This window comes from Theropithecus gelada, chromosome 15, assembly GCF_003255815.1.
Source record: "Theropithecus gelada isolate Dixy chromosome 15, Tgel_1.0, whole genome shotgun sequence".
Taxonomy (NCBI): domain Eukaryota; kingdom Metazoa; phylum Chordata; class Mammalia; order Primates; family Cercopithecidae; genus Theropithecus; species Theropithecus gelada.
This window is the reverse complement of record NC_037683.1, coordinates 78,819,800-78,847,257: the sequence shown is the minus strand read 5'-3', so window position 1 is coordinate 78,847,257 and position 27,458 is coordinate 78,819,800. Positions and strand designations below refer to the sequence as shown.

General features: G+C 36.8%; 1 protein-coding gene across 1 annotated transcript in view; it reads right to left on the bottom strand.

The window, feature by feature from the left end:
- The window catches only part of LOC112607733 (histone-arginine methyltransferase CARM1-like), a 271,632-nt gene that overhangs the window by 131,112 nt on the left and 113,062 nt on the right, over positions 1-27,458 (bottom strand). Inside the window, 1 exon segment of the mRNA XM_025358879.1 lies at positions 16,856-16,981. Within this exon segment, the coding sequence (XP_025214664.1) occupies positions 16,856-16,981 (126 nt within the window).

The window sequence follows — 27,458 nt, the reverse complement described above, 5'->3', positions numbered from 1 at the left end:
TTTGTTGCTTGGAACTGAATGGATTATACATAAATACCACTGAACTCTTTCCTTGTTTTGAAAAGCACCTGACTCCAAGATCTGCTGCAGTGCTCTGCGGTGTTGCAATGGCCTGGCACCCTAGTGCTGTGGCACAGCAGTGCAGGCAACGGAACTGTTCATGTTGACCAAATCAGTCAGGACAATTGGCTGTGCTTTGTAACACACAATCTTCAAATCTCAGTGACCTACAACAAATTTACTTCTCAGTTATTCTGCATGTCCATCACAGACCACTGTAGGGCCTTTGCTGCATGTTACCCTTACCCAAAAACCCAGGCTAGAAAGTGCCTGGGATCATGGATGCAAGAAAACAGGAACATGATGATTCTCACAATGATGTGTAAAACCTTCAGTCAGAAGTGACACATTGCTCTCACTCACACTCATCGGACAAAGCAAGCCATATGTCCACACCTAACTTCGAGAGAGTAGGGAAGTATAATCTCATCATGTGACTAGAAGAAGGAGACAAGAATGAATGCCCATGAATGGCTCTTATGACCGCCACCGCACGAGTAGATGGTTTCTCGATGGCAGAGAGATGATGCCACCCAGTGTCCCAAGATCAAATTCTGGTATGTTAACAAAATCCTCCTCAGTTTCACATCAACAGAATGTAAAGAAATACAAATTTAAAGGATGTACTTTTTTTTTTAGACCAACTGAATTAGGCAGTATTTAAAAACCTCCAATGTCCAATTTTGTGAGGTTTCAGTGAAATGATACATTCAAACACTGCTGTAATCATCATAAATCACAAAACAGAACATGTGTTTTGGGAAGCAATTTGGCAGCACATAGCAGAGCAAAAAATAAAAGTTCATATCCTTTGGCAGAGTTGTCCAACCTCTTAGGATTGATCTGAATGAAATTATCCAAAACCTACCCACCCAAAGACATCTATTTATTCATAATTTTCAAAGTTGCTATCACCAATTATAATAGAAAAAAATATTGTTTATGACAGAAAAAAGCAGAAACTATTTAAATGTTCTACTATAGGTGATTGGTTAAGGAAATTACAGGAATTCTTGTGTGGAATATTATTTATATATTTTTGAAGTCATAAAGTCAAACAAAGGTGAAAATATGCTTATTATACAGCGTTAAATGAAGATGGTGAATATAACATTTAAATAATGATCACAACTATTCAAAAATGGATACAAAACAAAAATGCTGAAAATAATTAAACCAAAATAGTAATAGTGATATATTAACCTTATTTTTATCTCAAATACAATAATGAAAAATAAATTTGAACATGGAATCTGAACAAACTACAACGTATCTCCAGTTGAGAGGGGTTCTCTGAAGCACCTGCTTGTGCAGAAGCTCTATTTAGAACATGGTCTGTCAATGAGAACAGGGATCTGTAATAGTGCCTTTTCTTATAGGTGCTCAAAAACAGTTATTGTATAAATAAATGGAAAAAGATGAATAAAGAAAAATAGAAAAGGAATAAACGTATGTTGAGCTGAGAACATGAAAATGAAAGGGCCGTCTTAACCTATTCTTAAGAACCCTGAATAGGTAACAATAATCACTAATAAGAGAAGTCGTTTTCAGGCCCAGGAAAACAGCTTCCCAGGATCAGTTCTGTGTGGGCAAGAAGGTCTAGCAGCCACAAACCAAATGGAAAAAACTCTCTTCCTCCTTGACGTTACCTCTCAGAAATCTCCTCCACTTTTGTTTCCTTCTCCCATTCAACCATCCCTCCCTGGATTTTGCTCCTCCTACCCCCAAGACTGGTCCAGAACAGAGTTTGAGCTGGAACAGCTGCTTGTTAGAAAGAACAAGGTGTTTTCTCTTAACCAAAGAGAAAATGAGATAAGGGTGATCTTGCTGTCACTCTGTGATCTTCCTTGTTCTTTTAATGATCTGCTCCAAACTCAGATCACTTAATGGAATGCCCAGGAAAGCCTATAGGTTTTCCATAAGTTTTCCTATGAAATACAGACCTTACTTAATTTAAGTATACAAGACAGCCATGTACAGTTGGGCAGGATGTGCATTGCACAACCCTGGGACGATTTTTTTTTAATCAAAAGCATCATGGATTTATTTATTAGAAATTATTTAGCAAATGGCAGTGAATTCATTTTTCTAACAAAATCAGTATATCATGATAACTTTCTGACAGATGAAAGAAAAAACTATCTTAAGGAAGGTTGGTTTTTTTCTTCCCAATTTGGACAAGGTGCCATGTGGACTATGATAGTCCTTGAGCACACAAACTAGCCCTTGCCAGTTCCTCCATGGTCTACGCTAGAAAGGGGTGGCATACTCAAGTCCTTCACAGTCACACAGGTGCCATAATAGGTGAAGAAGGCCAAAGTGTGTGTATCTTTAGAAGGTAGGGAGGGTTGAAAAAGCTACATTGGAGGGCACAATATGGAAATTTCCCAATATGGAAATTCTATAAGTGGACTGACAACATATTGTCTCATCAATAAATTCTTAATAAAGAGTTTCCTTTCCTGAGGTGGGTTTAATATAGCACACCGCCTCTTCATACATGGTCAGTGGGTCCATAGGATGCAATATAACCTCCTGAGAGTCCATGAATCAAACTGGTTTGGGGGTATCACCTCATCTGGGAAGCACAGGGAGGTTTCTCTTACAAAGAGAAGTTGAGAGGTTTGTGGGAGGCACTTATCTGGTGACAAAGTGCTCAAAAAATAGAAAATCAATAAAATAAAATATTACATCCTTAGCACCCAGCACAGTACCTGAAGGACTGGGAGTTCTAAACACTGAATAAATAATTCTTAAACTGAGTAACGGACAGTATAAATAGTGTTCCCTAGTTAAGTCTAAAAAAGAGAAGGACCCTCAGTTCCAGGAGATATCCACCCCTTTCCCAGAAAACTCATGAATAATCCACCTCCTATTTAGCATGTAGTCAAGAAATAACTATAAGTATACTCAGTCAAGCAGCTCATGCCGCTGCTCTGCCTATGGAGTAGACATTTTTTTATCCTTTACTTTCTTAATAAACTTGCTTTAATTTTAGCCAAGAACAGAAAATGTCAATTGAACTAGAAGTTCTTTTCATAAGTAAAAAATTTTAAAATAGCTGTATGGTATTCCAAACCACCCATCACCTGAAGATGAACAGTTTTGTTTTGTTTGTTGTTTTCAGTATATTGCTATTATGAATAATGATTTAATGTTAATAGTTTCTTAAATTTCATTTTCCTCATTTATGAATATATTTAGGTTAAATTCCTAGAAGTTAGGTCAAAAGACATATTTTTTTTTTTATTTTAAAATATATTACCATCCAGGTGCAGTGGCTCATGCCTGTAATCCCAACACTTTGGGAGGCTGAGGTGGGCGGATCATTTAGGTCAGGAGTTCGAGACCAGCCTGGCCAACATGGTAAAGCCCCCATTTCTACCAAGTATACAAAAATTAGCCAGGTGTGGTGGCAGGTGCCTGTAATCCCAGCTACACTGGAGGCTGAGGCAGGAGAATCGCTTGTGCCCAGGAGGTGGACGTTGCAGTGAGATGAGATCACACTATTGCACTCCAGCCTGGGCAACAGAGTGAGACTCTTTCTCTCTCTCTCTCTCTGTTTCTCTCTCTGTCTCTTTCTCTGTGTATATACATGTATATATACACACACACATATATATTGCTGTATACATATATACACATATATTGAATACATATATATACACACACATATATATACAAATACATACATATATACATATACATGTAACAGGGGAATACCACTATGCCCAGCTCATTTTTTTTTTTTTTTTTGTAGAGTCAGGGTCTGCCTGTGTTGCCGAGGCTGGTCTCAAACCCCCAGCCTCAAGCAATTCTCCCATCTTGGCCTCTCAAAGTGCTGGGATCACAGGCGTGAGCCACTGCACCCTGCCAGAACATTTTCTTTTGTGTTAACTTATTAAATAATACATATTCCTTTCATGCTCCTAAGAGAACTAAGACATTTGAAAGCATTTTGAAGAAGAAAGAAGGGGATACAAATGTTAATGCTGAGCACAGTGTGTCCTATAACAAATAACTATGTTCTACTTCACCCAGAAGCTAATAGTCAAATGCAGCAAATTCCAAACCATAAAGATTTTCAAGTTCCATTAGCAAGCCACCCCATCCTCCTGCTATTGCTACTGTAATTGTTAAGAGAGCATTTCAAGGCAGCTCCAAAACTCTTGATCAATACACCTTAGATAGCCAGCAGATTAATCAACTTGTAGATGAGTAACATTGTTCCTTTGTAGTTCCTCATACCCTAAATCATGTTTTTGTGGACTTTTCAAACATTATGAGTTTTTTCAACTTTTATGATGAAAAATTTCAAATGTACATAGATAGATTGATATAGAGAATCCTATTCCCAAGATTTAACATTTGTTAAGATTTTGCCATCTTAATTCATCTGTACTGCCATGCCTTTTGGGGTTTTTTTTTGGCTGTACATTTTAAAGCAAATTCCAGACATCATGTTATTTTACCCATAAATCTTTCAGTAGAATGCATATTTTGTGCACATGCTAGCAGGAAACAGGGACCAGAGAATATGGTCTATAATAAATACTGAGAGCAGAGAGGCATGGAGCAGTCATGCTCCAGCTGGGTTTAAGTGAAGTATGAGTTTTCCCTATAAGAGAAAAAATTGAAAAACAACTGCTAGAAAAAAAATGGAAAAACAGCCGGTAGAAACTTGGAGTCTTTACTTTTTGCCTTCTTATGTAATTGTCTGAAGCCTAACCTCACATATACTCAATGAAATATCATCTATGATACAGGAAAGGGACATAAAACATAAACACTTATAGTTTGCAATTCCAATTATCCCCCCTCAATAATTAATAGGACAAGTAGACCAAGAACGATTAGGGATCAACCAACTTGACCCAACTGATATTTAGAGAAAACTCCACCCAACAAGAACAAAACATACATTCTTTTTAAGTGCGCATGGAACATTCACCAACATGGACCATATTGTGGGCCATAAAACAGACTCCAACAAACGTGAAACCATTCATATCGTACAGAGCATTTTACCATATCATGAAAGAATTCAACTAGAAATCATAAAAAGATATCTGGAAAATTCCCAAATAATTGGAAATTAAATGTGCCCAAATTATCCATGGATCAAAAAATAAATCCATAGTTCAAAGAGCAAATAACAATAAAAATTAGAAAATATATTGAACTGTATAGAAGGAAACCACAACATACCCAAATTTATGAGATGTTGCTAGAGCACAGGGTAGAAAGAAATGTCCAGCATTAAAGGAGTCCATACAACAAAGCAAAGAATTTAACAATCTAAGCTTAAGTTGGAGAAGTGTAATCAGAGAAACAAAGTAATCAGAGGAAAGAAAATAACAAAGACAAGAGAAAGAATCAATTAAGATAGAAAATGGACAAAATAGAGAAAAATGAATGAAACCAAAAGCTGTTTCACTGACAAGATCAATAAAGTTGATAAGCCTCTTGTTAGGCTAATCAAGAAAATAAAAAGACAAGACCTATTATCAATATAAAACATGAGATATTTGAAGAAATGACACCAATTCTATACAGTTCCCCAAAGATTAGGGAGCATGTCCCAACTCATTTTATAAGGCCAATATTACTCTGATACCAAAGCCCCACAAAGGCATTAAGAAAACTACAAAGCAATACCAAATGAACACAGAGACACAAATTATTTATAAAATTCTAGCAAAGTTAATCTAGCAATATATTAAAAGGGTCATACATCATGACAATGAGGTTTAACTCAGAAATTCAAGGTTGTTTTAACATTGAAAAATCAATATATTAACAGACTAAAATAAAAATGATATAATCATCTCTGTAGATTCAGAAAAAGCATTTCATGAAGCATACATTCAAAGTAGAAACTCTTAGCAAATTAGAAATAGAATGGACCTTTCTCAGCTTAATAAAGGGCATCTATCTTTTTAAAAATCTACAGCTAACATGAGGAAAACGAAATGTTCCTGAGTTCATGAAAGAGGCAAGGATGCTCACTCTCCTCTACACAACATTGTACATTGTACTAGAGGTCCTAGCTGGTGCAATAAGGCAAAAAAAGAAAAAAGAAAAAAAAAAAAGAAGAAGGAAGGCAAGATATACAGACAGGATAGGAAGAAAGTAAAACTGTCTCTAATCACAGCTGGTATAACCACTTAATGTAGAAAATTCTAGGAACCTATCCAAAAAATCTTATAAGAACGAAGTGACTTAGCAAGGTTGCAGGACACAAGGCTAACACAGAAAAAGATCAACTGTCTTTCCAAAGCCATGGATAACTATTGGATACTAAATTTGAGGTGAGAGGCTGTATGATGAGGAACAGGATATTTGTGGGATCTCAAAGTGCTTTTGCACAGATTGCTTATGAGTTATGGTTAACAGGGAAAGAAGAGTAACTTTGCAGTGGAGAAACTGGAAAAAACCCTGACTGGAAAAAAATTTGGTGACCAAATCCAGTGAGGGGTAGATAGACTTTGGTGCTCCCCGATGTGATATCCTGAGAAGGATACAATAGAAATTGGGTAGTTTTCTGCCTGGGGATGTGTAAACTAATCTTTTCATGAGGAAACCAGAAAAGAAACACAAATGGGGAATAATATAACATAACTGGTCCATATTCTTTGAATATCTCAATGTCATAAAAGAAAGAAAAGGCTGAAGAACTGTTTCAAATTAAAGGAGACTAAAGAAACATGACAACTAAATGCAAGACTTGATCCTGGGCCAGATCCAGTAATGGAGAGGGGAAAATATGGTTTAAAGGCATAAATTGGGACCATTTATGAAATTGGACTATGGGCTATAGATCAAACAAATATTGTATAAATGTTAAATTCCTAAATTTGATAACTCTACTGTGGTTATGTAAGAGAATATTCTTATTCATAGCAATGCCCAATGAAATACAAAGGGTAAAGGAATGTGTCATATGCAAATTACTCTCAAAAGGTTCAGAAATAAAATTATGTGATTATATATATGCACACACTCATACAGAGAAAGAGATAAACCCAATGTGACAAAATATTATACATTAATGAATCTATTTAAAGGGTATTCATAAGTTCTCTGTTATGTTTATGTAACTGTTCTGTAAGTTTGAAAATTTTTCTAATTCCTGAAGAAACCTTCCATGACTCATAAATCCCCAGAATAAAGTCTGCCAGTGTCTCTATTTGTTTTTTCAGTTAGTGAAATGTTGATAAAAGTTGGTTTTCCCATGTTCTTGATATCATCCCATATAATGACATGAGTTTTCTACGTTAGATGGCAGCAGCCAATGCAATGAAAGGTGAAGGGGAAGTCTGGAGGACATAGAAAGAGAAGGGGCCTTGTATTTTATTTTTTGTCACCTAGGCAATTTCCTTAATATTTGTGAGCCTTAGTGTCTTTGCTGAAAAATGTGAATAATCAAATATACCAACCTCATGGGTCTGCTATGAGAATTACAATGAGAGAGGGTATAAATGCATACCTTTAAAAAGTATATAAAAAGATATAATTCCCAGACATGTCAAGCCCCTGTTACAAGTTCTCCAAAGCTTCTTATCTCCCTCAGAACACAGCTAAAGTCCTCATTATGGTCCCCAGTGTCTCACCTGACCAGGCCTCTGGCAATCTGATCCTGTCTCCTGCCTTCTCCTCCATCCTTTGAACACATCCTGCCTCAGGGGCTTTGTAGTTCTGCTCCCTCTGTCTGGACCACCCTTAGCGCAGATGCACACGGTTTCTCCCCATCCCCATTGAAATTTTCTACTCAGATGTCATCTTATTATGAGGCTACCTCCCTCCAAAATTACCTATATACAGTACATTCATTTAATCCCCAGTCATTCTGTTTCTTATTCTGGTTTGTCTTTTCTGCACTTATCACACATAACTCACTATATATTTATTTGTTTATTGTCTGTGTCCCTTCCTTAAAATGTTCAGCTTTGTAATTGTAAGAGCTTCTATTTATTCAGGGCTCTATCTTCAGCACATAAAGAAGTACTTGGCACATAAGTGACTCTCAATAATTATTTGTTGAATGAATGGATGAATGGATAGATGAACAGGAATTAACCTTGCAGATATCTTGTAAGTACATAGTCAATGTTTCACAGGTATTACCATAAGTCCATTAAATAAACTTAAAAAAAAAAAAAGAACTTAAAAAAATTTTTGATACTTTGCCAGGTGCAGCGGCTAACGCATATAATCCCAGCACTTTGGGAGGCCGACGCAAGTGGATCACCTGAGATCAGGAGTTCAAGACCAGCCTGGACTACATGATAAAACCCCATCTCTACTAAAAATACAAAAATTAGCCAGGTGTGGTGGCGCGTGCCTGTAATCCTAGCTACTCAGGAGACTGAAGCATGAGAATCACTTGAACCTGGGAGGCAGAGGTTGCACTGAGCCGAGACTGTGTCATTGCAGTGAAGCCTGGGTGACAGAGCGAGACTCTGTTTAAAAAAAAAAAAAAGAAGAAAAAGAAAGGCACTCATTAAACATTCCCACTGCTTCCAAAATACAATGAATTAAAATACATTTTATTTTTAGGATTTCATACTAGTATTTGAGATTACTGGAGATTATCTGACATACGACTAAATCAGGCTTGGAAATCACTGAGTCACAATTCTGAAGAAGGAAGAGAGGGAAGAAATAGTCCTCACACTGTCATATTTATATATTTGATCATTTCTTTCCTAGTGGTGCCTCCTAATTATCAATACAGGTCAACTCCCCAGTAAAGGTGGATTTTTTCTTACCCAAGTTACAGATACTTGGCAGCTGTTCACTCACTTCTAAATATAAAATAAAAGCCTTGCATTTCAAACTCCATATCCTCTTATTCCAGGAAATCAGCACACATCTTGAAAACTCAGCGATTGTATCTGATAGGCAGTGATATAAGTAGACAGCGTTCTGTCAACACCCAGGCTGACAAATGACAATCAAGATCCACTGCCACCTGGGATCTGGGCCATCTGGGACCTTCCAAGGCACATCCTGAGTTAAGGCTTATCCTGATTTTCATTACTGAAGATAGGAATTTCTTGTTTTTATTAAAACTGACCCAAATGTACTCCAATCAGGATTGTAAGATATTATATTTGACCTATAAATATAAGTCAACATGGCTCTCTTTATCTGGGAACCAGTTGTTGTGAAGGCAGAATTCCTTCATATATGTTTTATTGCTGCAGATAAAACTCAGTATTCAAAAACTGGTTTTGTTTTTTTTTTTCATTTTTAACATAAAGGACTCACCAAGATGTCCACATGGACTGATCCACCAGGGCTTACCAAGCTGTACTGCCCACGAAGTATAACTTACAAACCCCTTATACGCATGCCTGTCTTCCTTGGCTTCTGGGTTGCATCTAACTCTGCTGACAGAGTGATTTTGCTCTCACTGAGTCTGTTTCTAAATTATTTCTGGTTTATTGCTATCTGGATATCTGGTTGTATTTCTGTTTCAAGCCTCCTTAAATTATTTTTATCTAATGGATATCTGGTCCCCTCAAATAAGTGAACAGCCCTAAGGTTAGTATTTATCCTCATTCTGTGTTGTTTCTCTATAGTTTTCAGGATATCTTGAATGACTGAAGCATCTGCTTCTCTACAACCAGGTTGGTGGGGGCACAATTTTTTAAGATGTGAGGCTTGTCACAGTTGAATTATTAAGAAAAGGTATACTATGGAATATCTTATACTACAAATATCATTTTATCTTAGCTGTAGAAGAAATTCTAAATTGCCTCATCCATGTCTGTTTTTCCTACAAAGATTGTTCGTGCATGTACGAGTGTCTGGTTTGATCGGATCTATGAATTAAGCTTCCTATACTAACATTCTCTCAGTGTTTGTGTGCCTATACATAGGAGTATCTTTTCACTTCTCCACATGGAGCAAAAGTATTGGGAGACATTCCTCCATCGGTCTCATACTGGGGTTCGTACCCATCTTGCTGAGTATGCCAAGAATGCAAGACTTTCTCTTTGCCTGGGCTATTTCTCAGAGTTATGTATGCAGCAAGCAACCTCAAGGGATGAAGTGACATCTTCCTCTGGAATCAAGGCAGGCTTTCTTACTTCTTGCTATAAAATAGCAGGTTCACCAAGCTCAGTGATCCTCTTCTATAATGCAACTGACTGCATCCATAGGTAACCACCTGGCCTCTGCATCTGCCTGTGGGAACTGGGGCTCACAGAACTGACAATTTGCTGACCCTCTGGCTACTGCTCTTTCTCTGAGTAATAAAGTCTTTTATCTCTGACCCAGGATTCCTATGTCCTTTGTCAGCATCCATGAAACAGTGACATTGTAACTTGTTACCTTGCAAAAAGGATAAAATCTCAGATTCTTCACGATTCTCGATTTAAAAATTGGCTTTTTAATATGGTCTGTAATGGTAGCCCTGTGTGTCAGTGGTCAGTATTTTGGAGACACACTTTAAGATCGCAGGAAGATTCCTGAAATAATAGAAACATGTTATTTGCATACATTATAGGAATATCAAAGTCTAAAAGGCTGATCTATCATTGATGGGAAGGAAGCATTTGCAAATATTTTATGAGTTGAAGTCTGCTTTGCCTGGCTTTGAGAGCAGAAGGTTCTGACTCTGTTCAATTGCATGAATGGGCAAGGATGTGTGTTAGAATGAGAATACAGAGGAATGGAAGTGTTGATTGAGTGTGGCTTTTCATCCAAATCTAAAGGGTTCTAAGTGTATGAATTTCTTTTTCTTCAAAGAAATATGGAGGACTTCTCTGCTCATAATCATGACATTAAGTGCTACCATACCTTCCCACCCATTGGCATAAGAAAACTAAGCAAAATATGTGAAACAATAGTTGTCACACAATGGAGAACAGTCCATGCCAAACTGTGATCCTTGAAAGAAGGTAAACCAATAAGGACAGTGCTGTGATTAAGTTGGTTTTCTGCCTTGAGGCACTATCCAGACTTCAGTGTAGGGAATGGGAAGCAAAATAGAGCAAAGTGGTCTTGCTGAGTTGAAAATACAAAGAATGGCATTCAGGGAGGCTGACGCTGCTGCTGGAATTTCCACAGTGGATTATCAAACAGAAAGTTATATCAAGAAGGAGCTCAAAATATCTGCAAAAGGCTCCCCTTGTGTTTCTAGCTTGATAAATTCTAAGCAGCACATGTATAGGGTAAGTTTCCACAAGTGGACAAAAACCTCTATGGGAAAAGAACAACTTTAAGGAGCTCTAATTGTTCTAAGCTGAACAATTCCCAGAGATAATACAACAAGGAGAAAGTTTATAGTTTCAACCAGTCAGTGTGAAAATACCTTGTTGAACACTTCAGACATATATCAGAAAACTCAGTTTGGTCACACTTTAGTAGCATATCTAAACTAGACCCGGAATAAAGATTTCTTAGCCATAGCAAAGCTAAAAATAAGCCTCAGAAGAATCAAGCTGGTCTATACTAGCTAATCTGTCTATCTGAGCAAACCTCAATTTTCCTTAAAGGAAGGTTACAAAATCCAGACACTTGACAGCACAACATTTAGAATGTCCAGCTTCAATAACTGAAAGATATATGAAAAATTCCCAAGTACATGGAAATTAAACCACTTCCCATTATCCCAGGGATCAAATAAGTAATTACAATAGAAAGTAGCATATATTTTAAACTGAATAATAATGATGATGCAACATACCAAAATTTGGTTATATAGATAATCCATGCTTAGTGGAAACCTAATGGTTTTAAGAAATTATATTAGAAAAAAATAAAAGAATGAAGTTAGTGACCTAAGTTTTCACTATAAGAAGCTGTAACAAAAGAGCAAAGTAAGCCCAAAGAATGCAGAATGAAGAAAATAATAAAAATAAGACTAGAGATCAATGAAATAAAAATATAGAAAAACTATAGAGAAACTAATACGGCCAAATTTGATTTGTTGAAAAACTAATAAAACTGCTAAACCCCTACCTGATCAAAAAAAAGGGAGAGGAAACATTAATAACAACCATCAGAAAAGAAACAGTAGAAATTATTACAAATCTTACAAAATTAAAAGGATAACAAGCAAATTATGAACAATGAATCTGACATCTCTGATGAAATGGAAAATTCCATGAAAGGATATAAAATATCAAATTGAAACAAGAAGAAAATCTGAAAATCCCCATATCTATTAAAGAATTACCATGAATATTACCATGAATAAAATTTCAAGCTTCAATAAATTCACAGGTGAATTCTATCAAACATTTAACAGACAAATAATATCAATTGTACACAAAGCACATCATTCAAAGAAATTAACCAAAGTTATAGAATATGATCATATCAATAGTTTTTTTTTTTTTTTAATACTTTAAGTTCTAGGGTACATGTGCATAACGTGCAGGTTTGTTACATATGTATACTTGTGCCATGTTGCCGTGCTGCACCCATCAACTCGTCAGCACCCATCAACTCGTCATTTACATCAGGTATAACTCCCATGCAATCACTCCCTGCCCCACCCCCCCATGATAGGCCCCGGTGTGTGATGTTCCCCTTCCCGAGTCCAAGTGATCTCATTGTTCAGTTCCCACCTGTGAGTGAGAACATGCGGTGTTTGGTTTTCTGTTCTTGCGATAGTTTGCTAAGAATGATGGTTTCCAGCTGCATCTATGTCCCTACAAAGGACACAATCTCATCCTTTTTTATGGCTGCATAGTATTCCATGGTGTATATGTGCCACATTTTCTTAATTCAGTCTGTCATTGATGGACATTTGGGTTGATTCTAAGTCTTTGCGATTGTGAATAGTGCTGCAATAAACATACGTGTGCATGTGTCTTTATAGCAGCATGATTTATAATCCTTTGGGTATATACCCAGTAATGGGATGGCTGGGTCATACGGTACTTCTAGTTCTAGATCCTTGAGGAATCGCCATACGGTTTTCCATAATGGTTGAACTAGTTTACAGTCCCACCAACAGTGTAAAAGTGTTCCTATTTCTCCACATCCTCTCCAGCACCTGTTGTTTCCTGACTTTTTAATGATTGCCATTCTAACTGGTGTGAGATGGTATCTCATTGTGGTTTTGATTTGCCTTTCTCTGATGGCCAGTGATGATGAGCATTTTTTCATGTGTCTGTTGGCTGTATGAATGTTTTGTTTTGAGAAATGTCTGTTTATATCCTTTGCCCACTTTTTGATGGGGTTGTTTGCTTTTTTCTTGTAAATTTGTCAGAGTTCTTTGTAGGTTCTGGATATTAGCCCTTTGTCAGATGAGTAGATTTTGCAAAAATTTTCTCCCATTCTGTAGGTTGCCTGTTCACTCTGATGGTAGTTTCTTTTGCTGTGCAGAAGCTCTTTAGTTTAATTAGATCCCATTTGTCAATTTTGGCTTTTGTTGCTATTGCTTTTGGTGTTTTAGACATGAAGTCCTTGCCCATGCCTGTGTCCTGAATAGTATTACCTAGGTTTTCTTCTAGGGTTTTTATGGTATTAGGTCTAACATTTAAGTCTCTAATCCATCTTGAATTCAAAATCTCCCTAAGCTGATAAGAAACTTCAGCAAAGTCTCAGGATACAAAATTAATGTGCAAAAATCACAAGCATTCTTATACACCAGTAACAGACAAACAGAGAGCCAAATCATGAATGAACTTCCATTCACAATTGCTTCAAAGAGAATAAAATACCTAGGGATCCAACTTACAAGGGATGTAAAGGACCTCTTCAAGGAGAACTACAAACCACTGCTCAGTGAAATAAAAGAGGACACAAACAAATGGAAGAACATTCCATGCTCATGGATAGGAAGAATCAATATCGTGAAAATGGCCATACTGCCCAAGGTAATTTATAGATTCAATGCCATCCCCATTAAGCTACCAATGACTTTCTTCACAGAATTAGAAAAAACTGCTTTAAAGTTCATATGGAACCAAAAAAGAGCCCGCATTGCCAAGACAGTCCTAAGCCAAAAGAACAAAGCTGGAGGCGTCATGCTACCTGACTTCAAACTATACTATAAGACTACGGTAACCAAAACAGCATGGTACTGGTACCAAAACAGAGATATAGACCAATGGAACAGAACAGAGCCCTCAGAAATAATACCACACATCTACAGCCATCTGATCTTTGACAAACCTGAGAGAAACAAGAAATGGGGAAAGGATTTCCTATTTAATAAATGGTGCTGGGAAAATTGGCTAGCCATAAGTAGAAAGCTGAAACTGGATCCTTTCCTTACTCCTCATATCAATAGTTTTTAAAAAGTTTGACAAAATCCAATGCCCAACAATGATAAAATTTTCTGCAAACTAAGGATAGAAGGGAATTTCCTGAATCTGAGAAAGATCATCCACAAAAATATATAACAAATATTATACTTTATGGTAGCATATTGGACTTTTATGTATAATTGGGAAACTGTCAAGGACAATTGCTCTCTTTTGCCTATTCAATAAATTGTTCAATATATTCAATAAATTGTTAAAAGTACAATTCTCACCAAACTGATCAATCTCAATTATAATTGGATCAAGCATTTTTGTAGAAATTGACAACTTAATTATAAATATATACAGAAATGCAAAGGACCAAAAGATCCAGAACAATCATGACAAAGAAGAATTAAGTTGAAGGATATAGACTATGAGACCTCAAGAGTTACTTTAAAGGTAATCCAGACAATATGATATTGGTATAAGGATAATCAAAGGAACAGAATAAAGTGTTCAAGACTTCTATTTGGTCATTTGACTTGAAAATGTCTTTTCAATAAACATTATTAGAATAGTGGAATATCTATATGAACTAAAAATAATTCTTGGCCTCATACCTAATACCATATGAAAAATAATTAAGATGAATTACATACCTAAAATATAAAAGCTAAAGCTATGAAACTTCTAGAAGGAAATAGAGGATAAATCACTCAGTATTGGAAGTAGCAAAGGGCTCTTAGGACACAGAGAACAATAAACAAAGAAGAAGAATGATTAATTAGACTTCAAATTTTAAAACTTCTGCTCAACATAAGACAACATTATGGAAATTAATAAGCAACTACAAAACATCCATAAATTACATATCTGATACAAGCCTGGTATCCTGGATATATACAGAACAACTACTCTATGGACACACAACCAATTAGTAACAGGAAAACAATTTGAATTCACAAGCATATGAAAAAGTGCTTAACATCATTAGACATCAGGAAAATGGAAATTGAAACTGTAATGAGATATAACTCGTATCTCATGAAAGATCAAATATTAGCAAGAATGTGGAACAACCAGAACTGTCATTCATTATTTCTTGCTGGGAGTGTAAAATGCTAAAACCACTTTGGAAAAAAATTCTGGCTATTTCCTATAAAACTCATCATGTGCTTACTCTATGACCCAGGAATTTTACTCTTAGATTTTTGACTCAAGAGAAATGAAAAAAACTATGTATAGAAATATATTGGAATGAGAAAATTTATAGCAGCCATATTCATAATAGCCAAAACCTGGAAACAGCCTCAATATCCATCAAAATGAGAATAAACAAATTGTGGCTATTACTTAGCAATAAAAATGAACAATACTAATACTTGTAACAACATAGACAAGCCTGAAAACACTATGCCGAGTGACCTTAATGAAGAGAGTATATATTGAATTATTTCATTTATAGGAAGTTCTAGAAAAGACAAAGCTACTCTATGGTGGGAAAAATATCAGAACAGTGATGATTACCCCTGGCAGAATGGCAGTGGGGAATGACTGGGAAAGGGCATGAGGTAATTTTCAGGAATGATAGCATCTTAAGATTTGTGTATTTCAATGGACAGTTTGGAAATTTAACCTCAATAGAAACAAATAAAAATCATCAACAAATTTTGAATTCTAATTAATGATATGCAAGTTGAAATATATGGAGGTGAAATATGCTATTAAAATTCACTCTGAAATTCATGATTAAAGATAAGGTAGTTTGATGGATAAATAGAGAGATAGATATATGGATAGATATATGATAAAGAAAGTTCCTCACTCTGGCTGACTCCAGATTCAGTTTAGAAATCACTTTAACTTCTTTATCCCAAGGTAGTTAATAATAAAAGAGCTTTGGATATTTTAGCTAACCAGAGAAGAATCCATACCACTGCTGGTATTTTACACTGTATGTGGATTAACACCATATGTGAGATGGAACAACTTATATCTAAGTTAAAGAAATGACACTCAACCATCCAAAGTTGACCCAAGGCATTGTTGGTTCTAATTTTCTTTATCAGACTGGAAATCTTTCAGAGGGTAGTTCAGTACTTTCTTAAAATACTTCTAGTTACACTTTCACTTACTTCTCTGTTGTTTGATTTTTGTTGTCCACAGTCTAAAAATGCTCAATAAATGATTCAAAGACAAAAACAGGATGAAATCATTCTGACCAACACTTAAACTGAAAGTCACATTTCTGCAAACAACCTCATTTTCAAGGAGAATTGACCACAGTGGTGAAGATCTGGACAACCTTTGGTGGTCTCCCCTGCAGCTTTGGATGACGGAAGACCAAAAGGAGGGCTAAGAATAAAAACATTCTCATACTCTAGGAAAAGATGGATTGTTCTCTAGCTATGGTATCAAGTAACTACCAAGACCAGTTTAAAATCATTTCATCAATGCATGAGAATTGACTTGTATCAGGAAACATGCTTTGAAAGCCAACTAATCAGTAACCACTGAAAGTGAGCCAATCAGGAGATTCTTCTCTGAATAAGACAGGGGGTCTGGATAGGCACAAAACTTACCAGCATGAGACTCAAACTTCAGCAAAGCACTGCTGTACCCCAGAGTAATCAAGATGGACTCTTTCCCCACACAGCAACATTCAGTGTCTCTGTTGAGTAAGCATTTAAAGACACAGACACCATCGTCTATATAGAGTAAAAAGAAAAAAGGGATTAGATAAACTCACTTTGGCCTTTGGAAAAAGTATTCACAAGTGTCATTCCTACTTTTCTCTCATGTTCCCAAGGTTCCACTTCTGTCTTCTTGATATAATGCCTCCTAGACATATGTGAATATGAGAATCAGAGATGAGAAGAATCTAATCATGGCCAAATACCAATTCTCTGCATGTGGATTAAAGCAGAGCTCAACACTGACTCCTATTTATTGGCTCTTGCCTCTATGTCCAGGGCCCCATTGCCCACAATTCTTACAGTGCCCAAGTCAACTGTGTGTCTCCTGACAGCATCCCAGGAGAGTTAAGTCAATGTCTCGAAGACATTCTCGATCGCCTGTTATTTGCCAGAGCTATCACAACAAATCTCCATTGTGTTATCATTGCCAAGGTTCCTAGTGAAGGCAAGACAGAAAGTTTTGGCCCAAATATGCACAGTTAATAAGTGGCAGAATTGGAATTCAAACCTAGGTGTTGTTAAAAGAAAAACTTTAGGCCAGGCACAGTGGCTCACGCCTGTAATCCCAGCACTTTGGGAGGCCGAGGCGGGCGGATCACGAGGTCAGGAGATCAAGACCATCCTGGCTAACACGGTGAAACCCTGTCTCTACTACAAAGTACCAAAAAAATTAGCCAGGCATGGTGACGGGCACATAGTCCCAGCTGCTCAGGAGGCTGAGGCAGGAGACTGGCGTGAACCCGGAAGGCAGAGCATACAGTGAGCCAAGACTGAGTCACTGCACTCCAGCCTGGGCGACAGAGTGAGACTCCATCTCAAAAAAAGAAAAAAGAAAAACTTTAAACAAATTAAATCCAACAGTGTTTAATTAAGCAAAGAATCCTTCATGAATCAGACAACTCCCAAACTAGAATAGGTTCAGAGCCACTGTGACTCTGCAATGTGATCTGGGAGGATTTACTGACAGAAAACAGCAAAGTGATGTACAGAGAAAGGAACGAAGTGAGGTGCAGCAACAGCTGGATTGATTCGAGCTTGGCTTTGGTCTTATCTGAATAGTTGGTTGCCTGTGATTGGCTGAAGCTTGGTGATTGGTACAAGAGTAGATTACAGTCTGTTCACACATCCCATTATGTTACTATGTTCACTATGTCCAGAGAAACCTTTAGGCTGAATTTACAAGGAGGTAGCTTTAGGCTAAACCAGACCGTATTTGACTCCAAAGCTCATGTTCCTTCTACCACAATGTGCTGACGAAATCATGATAAAGACGGAGCTTAGATAGTTGAGAACTTACTTGCTAAACCTCCTTTTACAGGTTACACAGGCCTTTAGCACAGTGTGATGTAGTGTGGTGGAAAGAGCAATGAACTTGGGGTTTTACTGTTATCTTTGAAAGCCAACAGGAACTTCAATTACCTAACCACACTGAGTCATAATTTTTAATCAATCATGTAAAATTAAAATATTGGTGCTTATTTCATAGGCTTTGGTGAAGACTGAATAATAAAAGTAAAATAATTTCTCAACTACTATTAAAATAATAAGGGATTATTATTGTTTCATCCATTTTTAAGACAGATTTTTTTTTTTTTTTGAGACAGAGTTTTGCTCTTGTTGCCCAGGCTGGAGTGTGGTGGCATGATCTTGGCTCACCACAACCTCCACCTTCCAGGTTCAAGTGATTCTCCTGCCTCAGTCTCCCAAGTAGCTGGGATTACAGGCATGCGCCACTACGCCCAGCTAATTTTTTTGTATTTTTAGTAGAGACAGGGTTTCTCCATGTTGGCCAGGCTGGTCTCAAACTCCTGACCTCAGGTGACCCACCCGCCTCGGCCTCCCAAAGTGCTGGGATTACAGGCGTGAGCCACCGCCCCCAGCCACCAAGATAGATTCTTATGGCCTTTCATTCTTTCTTATAAAATCAAATACAGAAAGTGTATTAACTTCAAGACATAATTATATGTAAAATTCTACTGTTACACATGAGCATATGCACCTTCATGCACACACATTCAACACACACACACTCACATACACAGAGTTAAGATGACCAAATATTTTCAAATGTTTTCATCTGTTACTTTAAGTGAATGAGTATCTCTTGATGAAAGCATTCACAAATATCTGTCACAAAATGTCTTGGCTGGTTAAATAGTACAGATGTTTTGAAAACATTTTCCTGGCATCAAACATGATTACAGGTTTAGGTATTACAGTCCAGTCAGTGTCTCAAAGGCATCAGTGCCTCCTTTCAGGGAAGTAACCATGGATGCAGATGCAGAACAAGGGATGCTGGGGCTCTTCTAAGTATGTTATCTTGAAATCATAAGAAATGTTTTTCAAGAAATTAGAATTTTTAGTATTTTGCATCTGTTCCTCCTATGGTTTAGAAGTAGAATAAGATAAAGAAGGGAGGAGGATTCTAGGCTCCTACTGTTTCTGGTACATACATGACTATTGTAGTCTGTAAGCTCTTTGCTGGCAGTAGTAATTTTACTTTATTTTCAGAATCAATGCCTCTTTTTTCTCAGTCAAAACTCAAGCACAGTGCCTCATACTTAATAGATATTTGTTGAATCAGTAAAAGCATTTCTCCACGTATTGGTACCATCCCAGAAGAGATAAAAACCTTCAAAATTTATCTGGTTCAATTTTCTTTATTCTGAAAGGCTCAGAATTTCTGTTTTGTAGTTGTTTGTTTTGTTGTGATTTGATTACAACATAAATTGAGTTTTTTCCCTATTTTTATAAATTGCAAAATGTCTGTCTATATATTATTCTCTTTCTTCACCTCTCCCTATCCTCTGTTAAAATATGGGTGGAGAAGGTATTTTTAAGCATGCCATAAAATCCAGAAAGTACAAGTAACTACTCAAAAATTTAAAATATACTGATGTAAAACAATTTTAAACACTTTAAACAAAATTGAAAAACAGTGATAAGCTGGGAAAATATTTTCAACATACATAAATACTTAATATTCCCAATATATAATTAGCTCTAAAAAATAAGAAGCAAGCATCCCTATTGAAAAGTCAGTAAGAGGCTGGGTGCAGTGGCTCACTCCTGTAATCCCAGCACTTTGGGAGACCAAGGCCGTTGGATCTTTTGAGCCCAGGAGTTCAAGATCAGCCTGGGCAACACATTGAAACCCCATCTCTACTAAAAAAAAACAAAAAATAGCCGAGTGTGGTGGCCCATGGGGGCTGAGGTGAGAAGATCACCTGAGCCTTGGGAGGTCGAGGCTTCAGTGAGCTGTGATTGGGCCACTGCCCTCCAGCCTGGGCAAGAGAGTGAAACCCTGTCTCAAAAAAATAAAAATAAAAATAGAATAAAAGTTAGTGAGAGGCATTAGCAACTAGAAAAATGCTAATAGCAAAAAAAAGTGAAAAAACAATCTCAGTAATAATAATAAATTTAAAAAATGAAGTCTTTATCTCATTAAAATTTTAAAAATATATTGATATATCAAATGTTGGAGAGAATATAAGAAAATAGTGAATGACTATTATTGGAACTGTACATTTCTGTATTTCTGGAATGTATTCTGCCCTTATGAGTCAAAATCTAAAATTTATATATTCTTTGCTAGACATTCTACTTATCATTATTTCTTCCAGGCTGTACTTTTTCAAGTGTGGATGGATGCATATTCAAGGATATTCTTAGAGTTGTTTACTATAGCTAGAAAATTCAAAGAAGCTGAGTCTATCACTTAACACAGTTGTTTAAATCAAATACAGTACACCTCCGTGTTCAGGTTGTAGACAGTATGTATCTATCTTAGTAGCAATTTAATTTTGTTTTTAGCTTCATAGAAAGCTGTTTAAGGCCAGGCACCGTGGCTCACACCTGTAATCTCAGCATTTTGGGAGGCCGAGGCAGGCAGATCACCTGAGGTCAGGAGTTCAAGACCAGCTGGCCAACATGGCAAAACCCTGTCTCTATAAAAGTACAAAAATTAGCCGGACATGATGGTGGGTGCCTGTAATTCCAGCTACTCGGGAACTGAGGCAGGAAATCGTCTGAATACCGGAGGCGGAGGTTGTAGTGAGCCGAGATCGCGCCATTGATTGAACTCCAGCCTGGGCGACAGAGCGAGACTCCATCTCGAAAAGGAAAAAAAGAAAAGAAAAGAAAGCTGTTTAAAAAGATACTCACCAAAGTGGGACTTGAACAGTGAAAACGCATGGACACAGGGTGGGGAACATCACACACCGGGGCCTGTCAGGGGGCGGAGGACTAGGGGAGGGATATCATTAGGAGAAATACCTAATGTAGATGACGGGTTGATGGGTGCCGCAAACCACCGTGGCACGTGTTTGCCTGTGTAACAAACCTACACGTTCTGCACATGTACCCCAGAACTTAAAGTATAATAGTAATAATAATAATAATAATAAAAGATACTGACCAAAATGTCAACAGTGGTTCCCTCTTGATGGGGAGATTTGGGGTCATTTTAATTTTTCCCTCTATACAGTTCTGCCTTGTTTGACATTTCTAGGTGACTACTTATTTTTATAATCAGAAACAAACAAAAAGAAACAAACAAAAAACGAACAAAAACAAGAAAACTATTTTCATTTGGTAAAAAGCAATCAAACAAAAAACAAACTACCATTAGTGTATTTCACCAGCCTCATTCTTTTAATTTTTTCTTTTATTAGATATTCATTGGTATTTCACTTAAACATATTTATTAAGGAATTACTACATCCAATATTACTATTATTCTAAAGTGTGGTAGTGGGATCACAGCTCACTGCACCTCCCCTTCCTGTGCTGAAGCTGTCCTCCCACCTCAGCCTCCTGAGTAGCTGGGACTACAGGCCCACATCACCCTGCCCGGCTAAGTGTTTTTGTTTTTGTTTTTGTTTTTTTTTTTTTTTTTTTTTGCAGAGATGGGGTTTCACCATGTTGCCCGGGCTGCTCTCCAATTCCTGGGCTCAAGTGATCTACCTACCCCAACCTCTCGAAGTACTAGGAATACAAGTGTGAGCCACCATGCCCGGCCTAATTCCCATTTTTAATCATCCATAAGAATGAACATCTTCCCATGTCTTTTTGCTAATGGTATAACTTCTTGTGTTGCATATTTTCCTGTCCTGTACTAACCAGGTTAATACATAAAACAAACATTCTAAATGATTTCTGTTAACTAATGAAATCAAGATTAAATTGCAGCTATTTTAGGGGAAAATATATTACCAAGTGAGAAATACGTCTTTTTTAGTATAAAAATTTACGTTAGAAAAATGAAATATGATTTAAAAATTATTGCAGAACACACATAACTCTAACAACAAGAAACGCCACAACCCTGATGGAGAATGAAGTGGTGGGGACTCTCTCCCAAATGCCTTAGGCTGAGACTCAGGGCAGTTACCTTTCTATGACTTTATTATTGCTGCTACTACTATGAATAACTATAAATAACTACATTTGCAGAACATTCTGACTCCCTTTCACAATCATCTCATTTCGTCTTTTCAGTGGCCCAGTTAGTTGACTGCCTCTGTATATTTACTATCATTTTACTTTTGAACTTTGCTTCCATCAGCAGGACTCTGCTACTTCTTCAAAGGGCAAGGCCTGAGCATCAAGGAACAGCAAAGGAACAAGCAGAAAAAGTTCATATCCACAGAACTTAGTCAGCTTTAGGAAAGCCCAAGCCTTGATGAAAAATCACATTTGCCCAGAGGTCTCTCAAAGAAAATTATGACGATGGTGACTCCAGACCCTTACCCTACCCCACTCCCTCAGCCTCTTCTGACAAAACTTCCGAAGGCACACCAAGAAATCCAGGATTCACTCATTTTACAAGTGCAGATGAGTAACCACAGAAAATGCCACAGAGTAAAGTCAAGAGTATTGTCCTTCCTTCTCTTAACCAACATTTCTCTACTTTTTAAATATATACCCCTTTCCTTTCAGCCTATACAAATGCAAAAGTCCAATCTTCATAGGAAAACTACAACACTAGTTGACCAAGAATATTAGAAATCAGGCAAAGTCTAGAACAGGGGTTCTACAAAATATTTTTATTCATAAATTATACTAAACAGAACATAACTCATTATCTAACAATATAGTACAGATGCAAACTCTATGCTAAGTGACCCTCTTAATATTTCCCTATCTAGAAATAGGAAGTTAGTCTACCTAAGGACTGTATTTCCCAGAAATCGGTAACTAAAAATAATTACCTAGGCAGCACCTATACAGATGGAATAAAGTATATAGATAACTGTGTAGTTATTATTTTTAATAAACAACCACAGAAAATGAATGAAAAGAAAGATTTGTTCCATAATCCAAAAAGAAAGAAACTTCCATAATGCATGATTCTGGAACTCCCAAAAAACCTAATATTAAAATTAGCTATCAATACTAATCATATTATACAGTTTTTTTATGAGATGTGACAAAAACAGTAATAAATTGCATATTCACAGCTTCTCTCACTTCTCTACCTACTAAGGAGAATTTTGTTTCTAAGATTAGATTTTAGTTTTCTTTTTCTTTTTTTTTTTTTTTTTCTGAAGTGATGATAGTGAAGAAAAACTGAAAAGGATTGATTCAGGTTGAAAGGGGCCAAAAGTTAATAGCAGAGGAGAAATGAAGAGAATGGAAAAATAAACTAGAAACGAAAGATTTGGAAGAGGCTTTAGAGTTAAGACAAGAGGTTGAACCAAATATGAGATTACCACAAGAGATGGAAAGACAGCTTTTAAAGAGCATATGTCAAACTCAAAATACAGATACTAATAATATCACCACCAATTATGAGTACTGAAACCGTTGTTTGGTTTTGTTGTAGGTTTGGTTTGGGAGATTATTTAGGTGAGTCTGAGGTAAACTCATGAATCCTTTAAATCTGAATCTATAGGTTAAATACAGGAAGTCAGAGATTTCAAGTATGACAAGAATTCAGCACGTTGTTACAGGCTTGAAGACAGAGGGAACAAGGAATGTGGGTGGCCTCTAGATGGTGAGAGCAACCCCAGCTAACACCCAGAAAGGAAATGGAACTTCAGTCTTACAACCACAAGGAACTGAATTCAGCTAACCACAAGATGAGCTGGGAAGCAGAGTTTTTTTTTTCTCAGATCCTCCAGACTAGAGCTCAATCCAGCCAGTACTTTGATTTCAGCCTTCTGAAACCCTGCAGAGAATTCAGCTACATTTTGCTGGACTTGTAACCTACTGAAACTGTGAGCTAATATTGGGTTATTGTTTTAAGCCACTAAGATTGGGGTAGTTTGTTAAGCAGCAATACAAATCTAGTACAGGCAGCTAGTCACCAGATTACCCTATATGAAGCCTAGAAGTCATACCAATAATCAAAACTTCAAAACTGCTTCTTAGAACCTCACATCAAAATGAATGATCAGCCAAAGTATACTAGCTATTTGAGGAAAGCCTCCAAAATGAAAAGAAAAGCAAAAACAGAAATAGAACTTCAAGGAGACAGAGATGAAACAGAAAACAGTAGAAAAAATTTAATATAATTAATATAGAAGACTTTTTCATTCAACAGTTGTTTATTAAGCACCTGTAAGTGTCAGGTAGCATTTTAGAAGCTAAGAAATCAGGAAAAAATATTGTGTTAATAAACTACCAACAGAATACTACGAAAAAGAAACAAAGCAAAGAAAAACAGTGAATTTTTAAATGTAGCTGAAATAAAACATTCAATAGAAGAATTAAATGGTAAGTCAAGAAAATCACCTAAAAATAATAGAACAAGAAGAAAAATGACAAAGAAAAGATGAGAGAAAAGAGAAGAATATTAAATAATTACTTTTGATGTTCCACTGTTCAGCCAATAGAAGTTCATTCATTCATTCAGAATGAATGAATAGAGAAAGCAGAGGGGAAGAATTTAGCAAAGAAACCAGGAATTTTTCAGAAATCAAGGACACATGTCTCCAGGTGATAAAGACTCCTCAAGTATCTAGATCAGTGAATGAAAAATTACATACACCAAGGCAAATTGTTGTGAAGTTCAGAGCATAGGGATAAAATTAAAATCCTAAAAGCCTCCAGAGAAAGAAAAAACAAAATAGGGCACAGATGAAAGAAGTGAAATAGAGTGACAGTGGACTTCCATAGTGACCCTGGAGGCTTGAGGTAAATTGAAGAATTTCTTTACAATCATAGGGCAAAATAATTTTCTATACCTAATCAATCAATCAATCATGCAAAGGTAGGATAATACATTTCCAGGCATACAATAATTCAAATGGCTTACCTTCCAAGAACTTTTTATTAGGAAACTACTAGAGAACATCTCAGTAATAATAACCAATACAGAGAAGTAGCTGGAAAAAACAGAGAGAAGGTTTTTCTCTAATATCCAGTATAAGGGATGAGTAATGGAAAGTATCATGATGACAGCCATGTCACAGGTGGAAGCTTTAAACAAAAAAATGTTTGCAAGATAGGAAATTTCACAGCTGCAATGAAGGATATCTGCATAAGTGCACAAATATTATAATACAACCACACTGGAAAGGGGCAGGAAGAGAAGTGAGGCTATGCGGATACTGTGAGGGTGTTGGATTTTCACCCACTAGAGTCATTAGGGAATGTCCAACATTGATAAATCAACAAACATCATCAAAAACATATTCTTTAGAAAATGGAATCAACACTAGAAAAAAAAGGAAAACAGCTAGTTTAGCTAAAAATGGTTGCCTCTAGGGAGTGGACTCAGGAGAAGTGATGGTTCAAGGAACTTTCATTTTTCATTATAAGCTCTAAAGTCCTGTTTGAATTTTAATTACATGTATGTGTTATTTTGAAAAAACGATTTGAATTAACAATAAATAACATCTACTTAGTGCTTACTTTATGCTAAACACAGTGCAAGACACTTCATGTACATAATCTCATGTAATCCTGAAAACCCTCTGACATGGGAAATGTTACTCCGGTTTTTTTAGACTGTGGATTTGAAGTACCCAGAGATTAAGCTCCCAGCCTGGGATTACACAGTTGCTAGCGTATCCATGATTTAAACCCAGGAAGCTTCATTCCAGAGGCCACATTCTTAACAAAACACCACATGTTCTCACTCGTAGGTGGGAACTGAACAATGAGATCACTTGGACTCGAGAAGGGGAACATCACACACCGGGGCCTGTTATGGGGAGGGGGGAGGGGGGAGGAATTGCATTGGGAGTTATATGATGTAAAGGACGAGTTGATGGGTGCTGACGAGTTGATGGGTGCAGCACAGCAACATGGCACAAGTATACATATGTAACAAACCTGCACGTTATGCACATGTACCCTAGAACTTAAAGTATAACAATAATTAAAAAAAACAAACAAACAAACAAAAAATTCTATTTTAATTGAGAAAAATAGAAATAAAAGAAATGAGTAGTAAAGTTATAACTGGGTTAATTTATTTGCTGGGTAATTCAACTTAAAAATAATTTTTTTATTAATAGTAAGGTGATGAGCAAAAATGAACATATTGCTTAAGCTATTAGATATTTCACCTTACATTTTCTTTTCATGATTTTAAAGATTATAATGACAACAAAAATTATAGTACAAAGGAAAAATGCAGACTACAAATTTGTAAACACTGCTTGATCACAAATATGTAAATCCTGAGATTCAGGATGAAAAGATAGATTTTTTTTCCCTTTGTACGCCAATAAAAATAGTTAATATATAAAAAAAGAAAAGAATAGGGAGAGAAGGTAGAGAACTAGGTGGATGCATTTGCGTAGAGGTCAAGATGCATTTTGAATAGAAAAGCCCTGAACCCCTAGACTCTATTCTTTTTTGAAATGCTATATTACCATAATGATCTGCTGGACCAACGTGGGCAGATTTCTTTGACAGGAAAAGCCAGTGAATTCCCCAATGAGAAATTCACCATGAGGAAAGGGAGAGTCTGGACCAGGGGCATGTGTTCAATAGTAGATTGTGGGGTTTTCGGGTATTCTGGTTCTGGCACAGTATGGCTGAATCTGGAAGCTTCTTTATGTCCGCTACCCAGGCATAGTACTGAGCAGCTGAGTGTGAGCCAATGAGTTATCACCTTGAGTGTGCACATATAGAGATTCCCTGCATAGCAATGCGGAAATGAGGGGTCTTCGGTTTTTTATATTTGTCAGCCGACAGTTTCTAAACCCCACCCCTCCATCTGCCTCTTGTGCCCCACATCTAGATAAACTGATAAGAAAGCCTAGATTATCCCTCCTGATTCAAACAGGCAATCCCTTGCCCATGTGCGGGAACTTCCACCCTGGTCCCACCTCCTGACCACAATAAAAACCTAGGCCAGTCTCCTTTCCTTGCTTTCTTTCAAGTCATTCAGAACTGCTTGAGAGGTCTGCCCTGCTCTTGCTAGAGATCTAAATTACATAAGCAATAAACTTTTGCATAGCCTCTTGGTGTATGTGGGGTCGTCAATCTCAACGTCTGCACAAAACAGCGTGGTAGTCCGTCTGCCACTGCA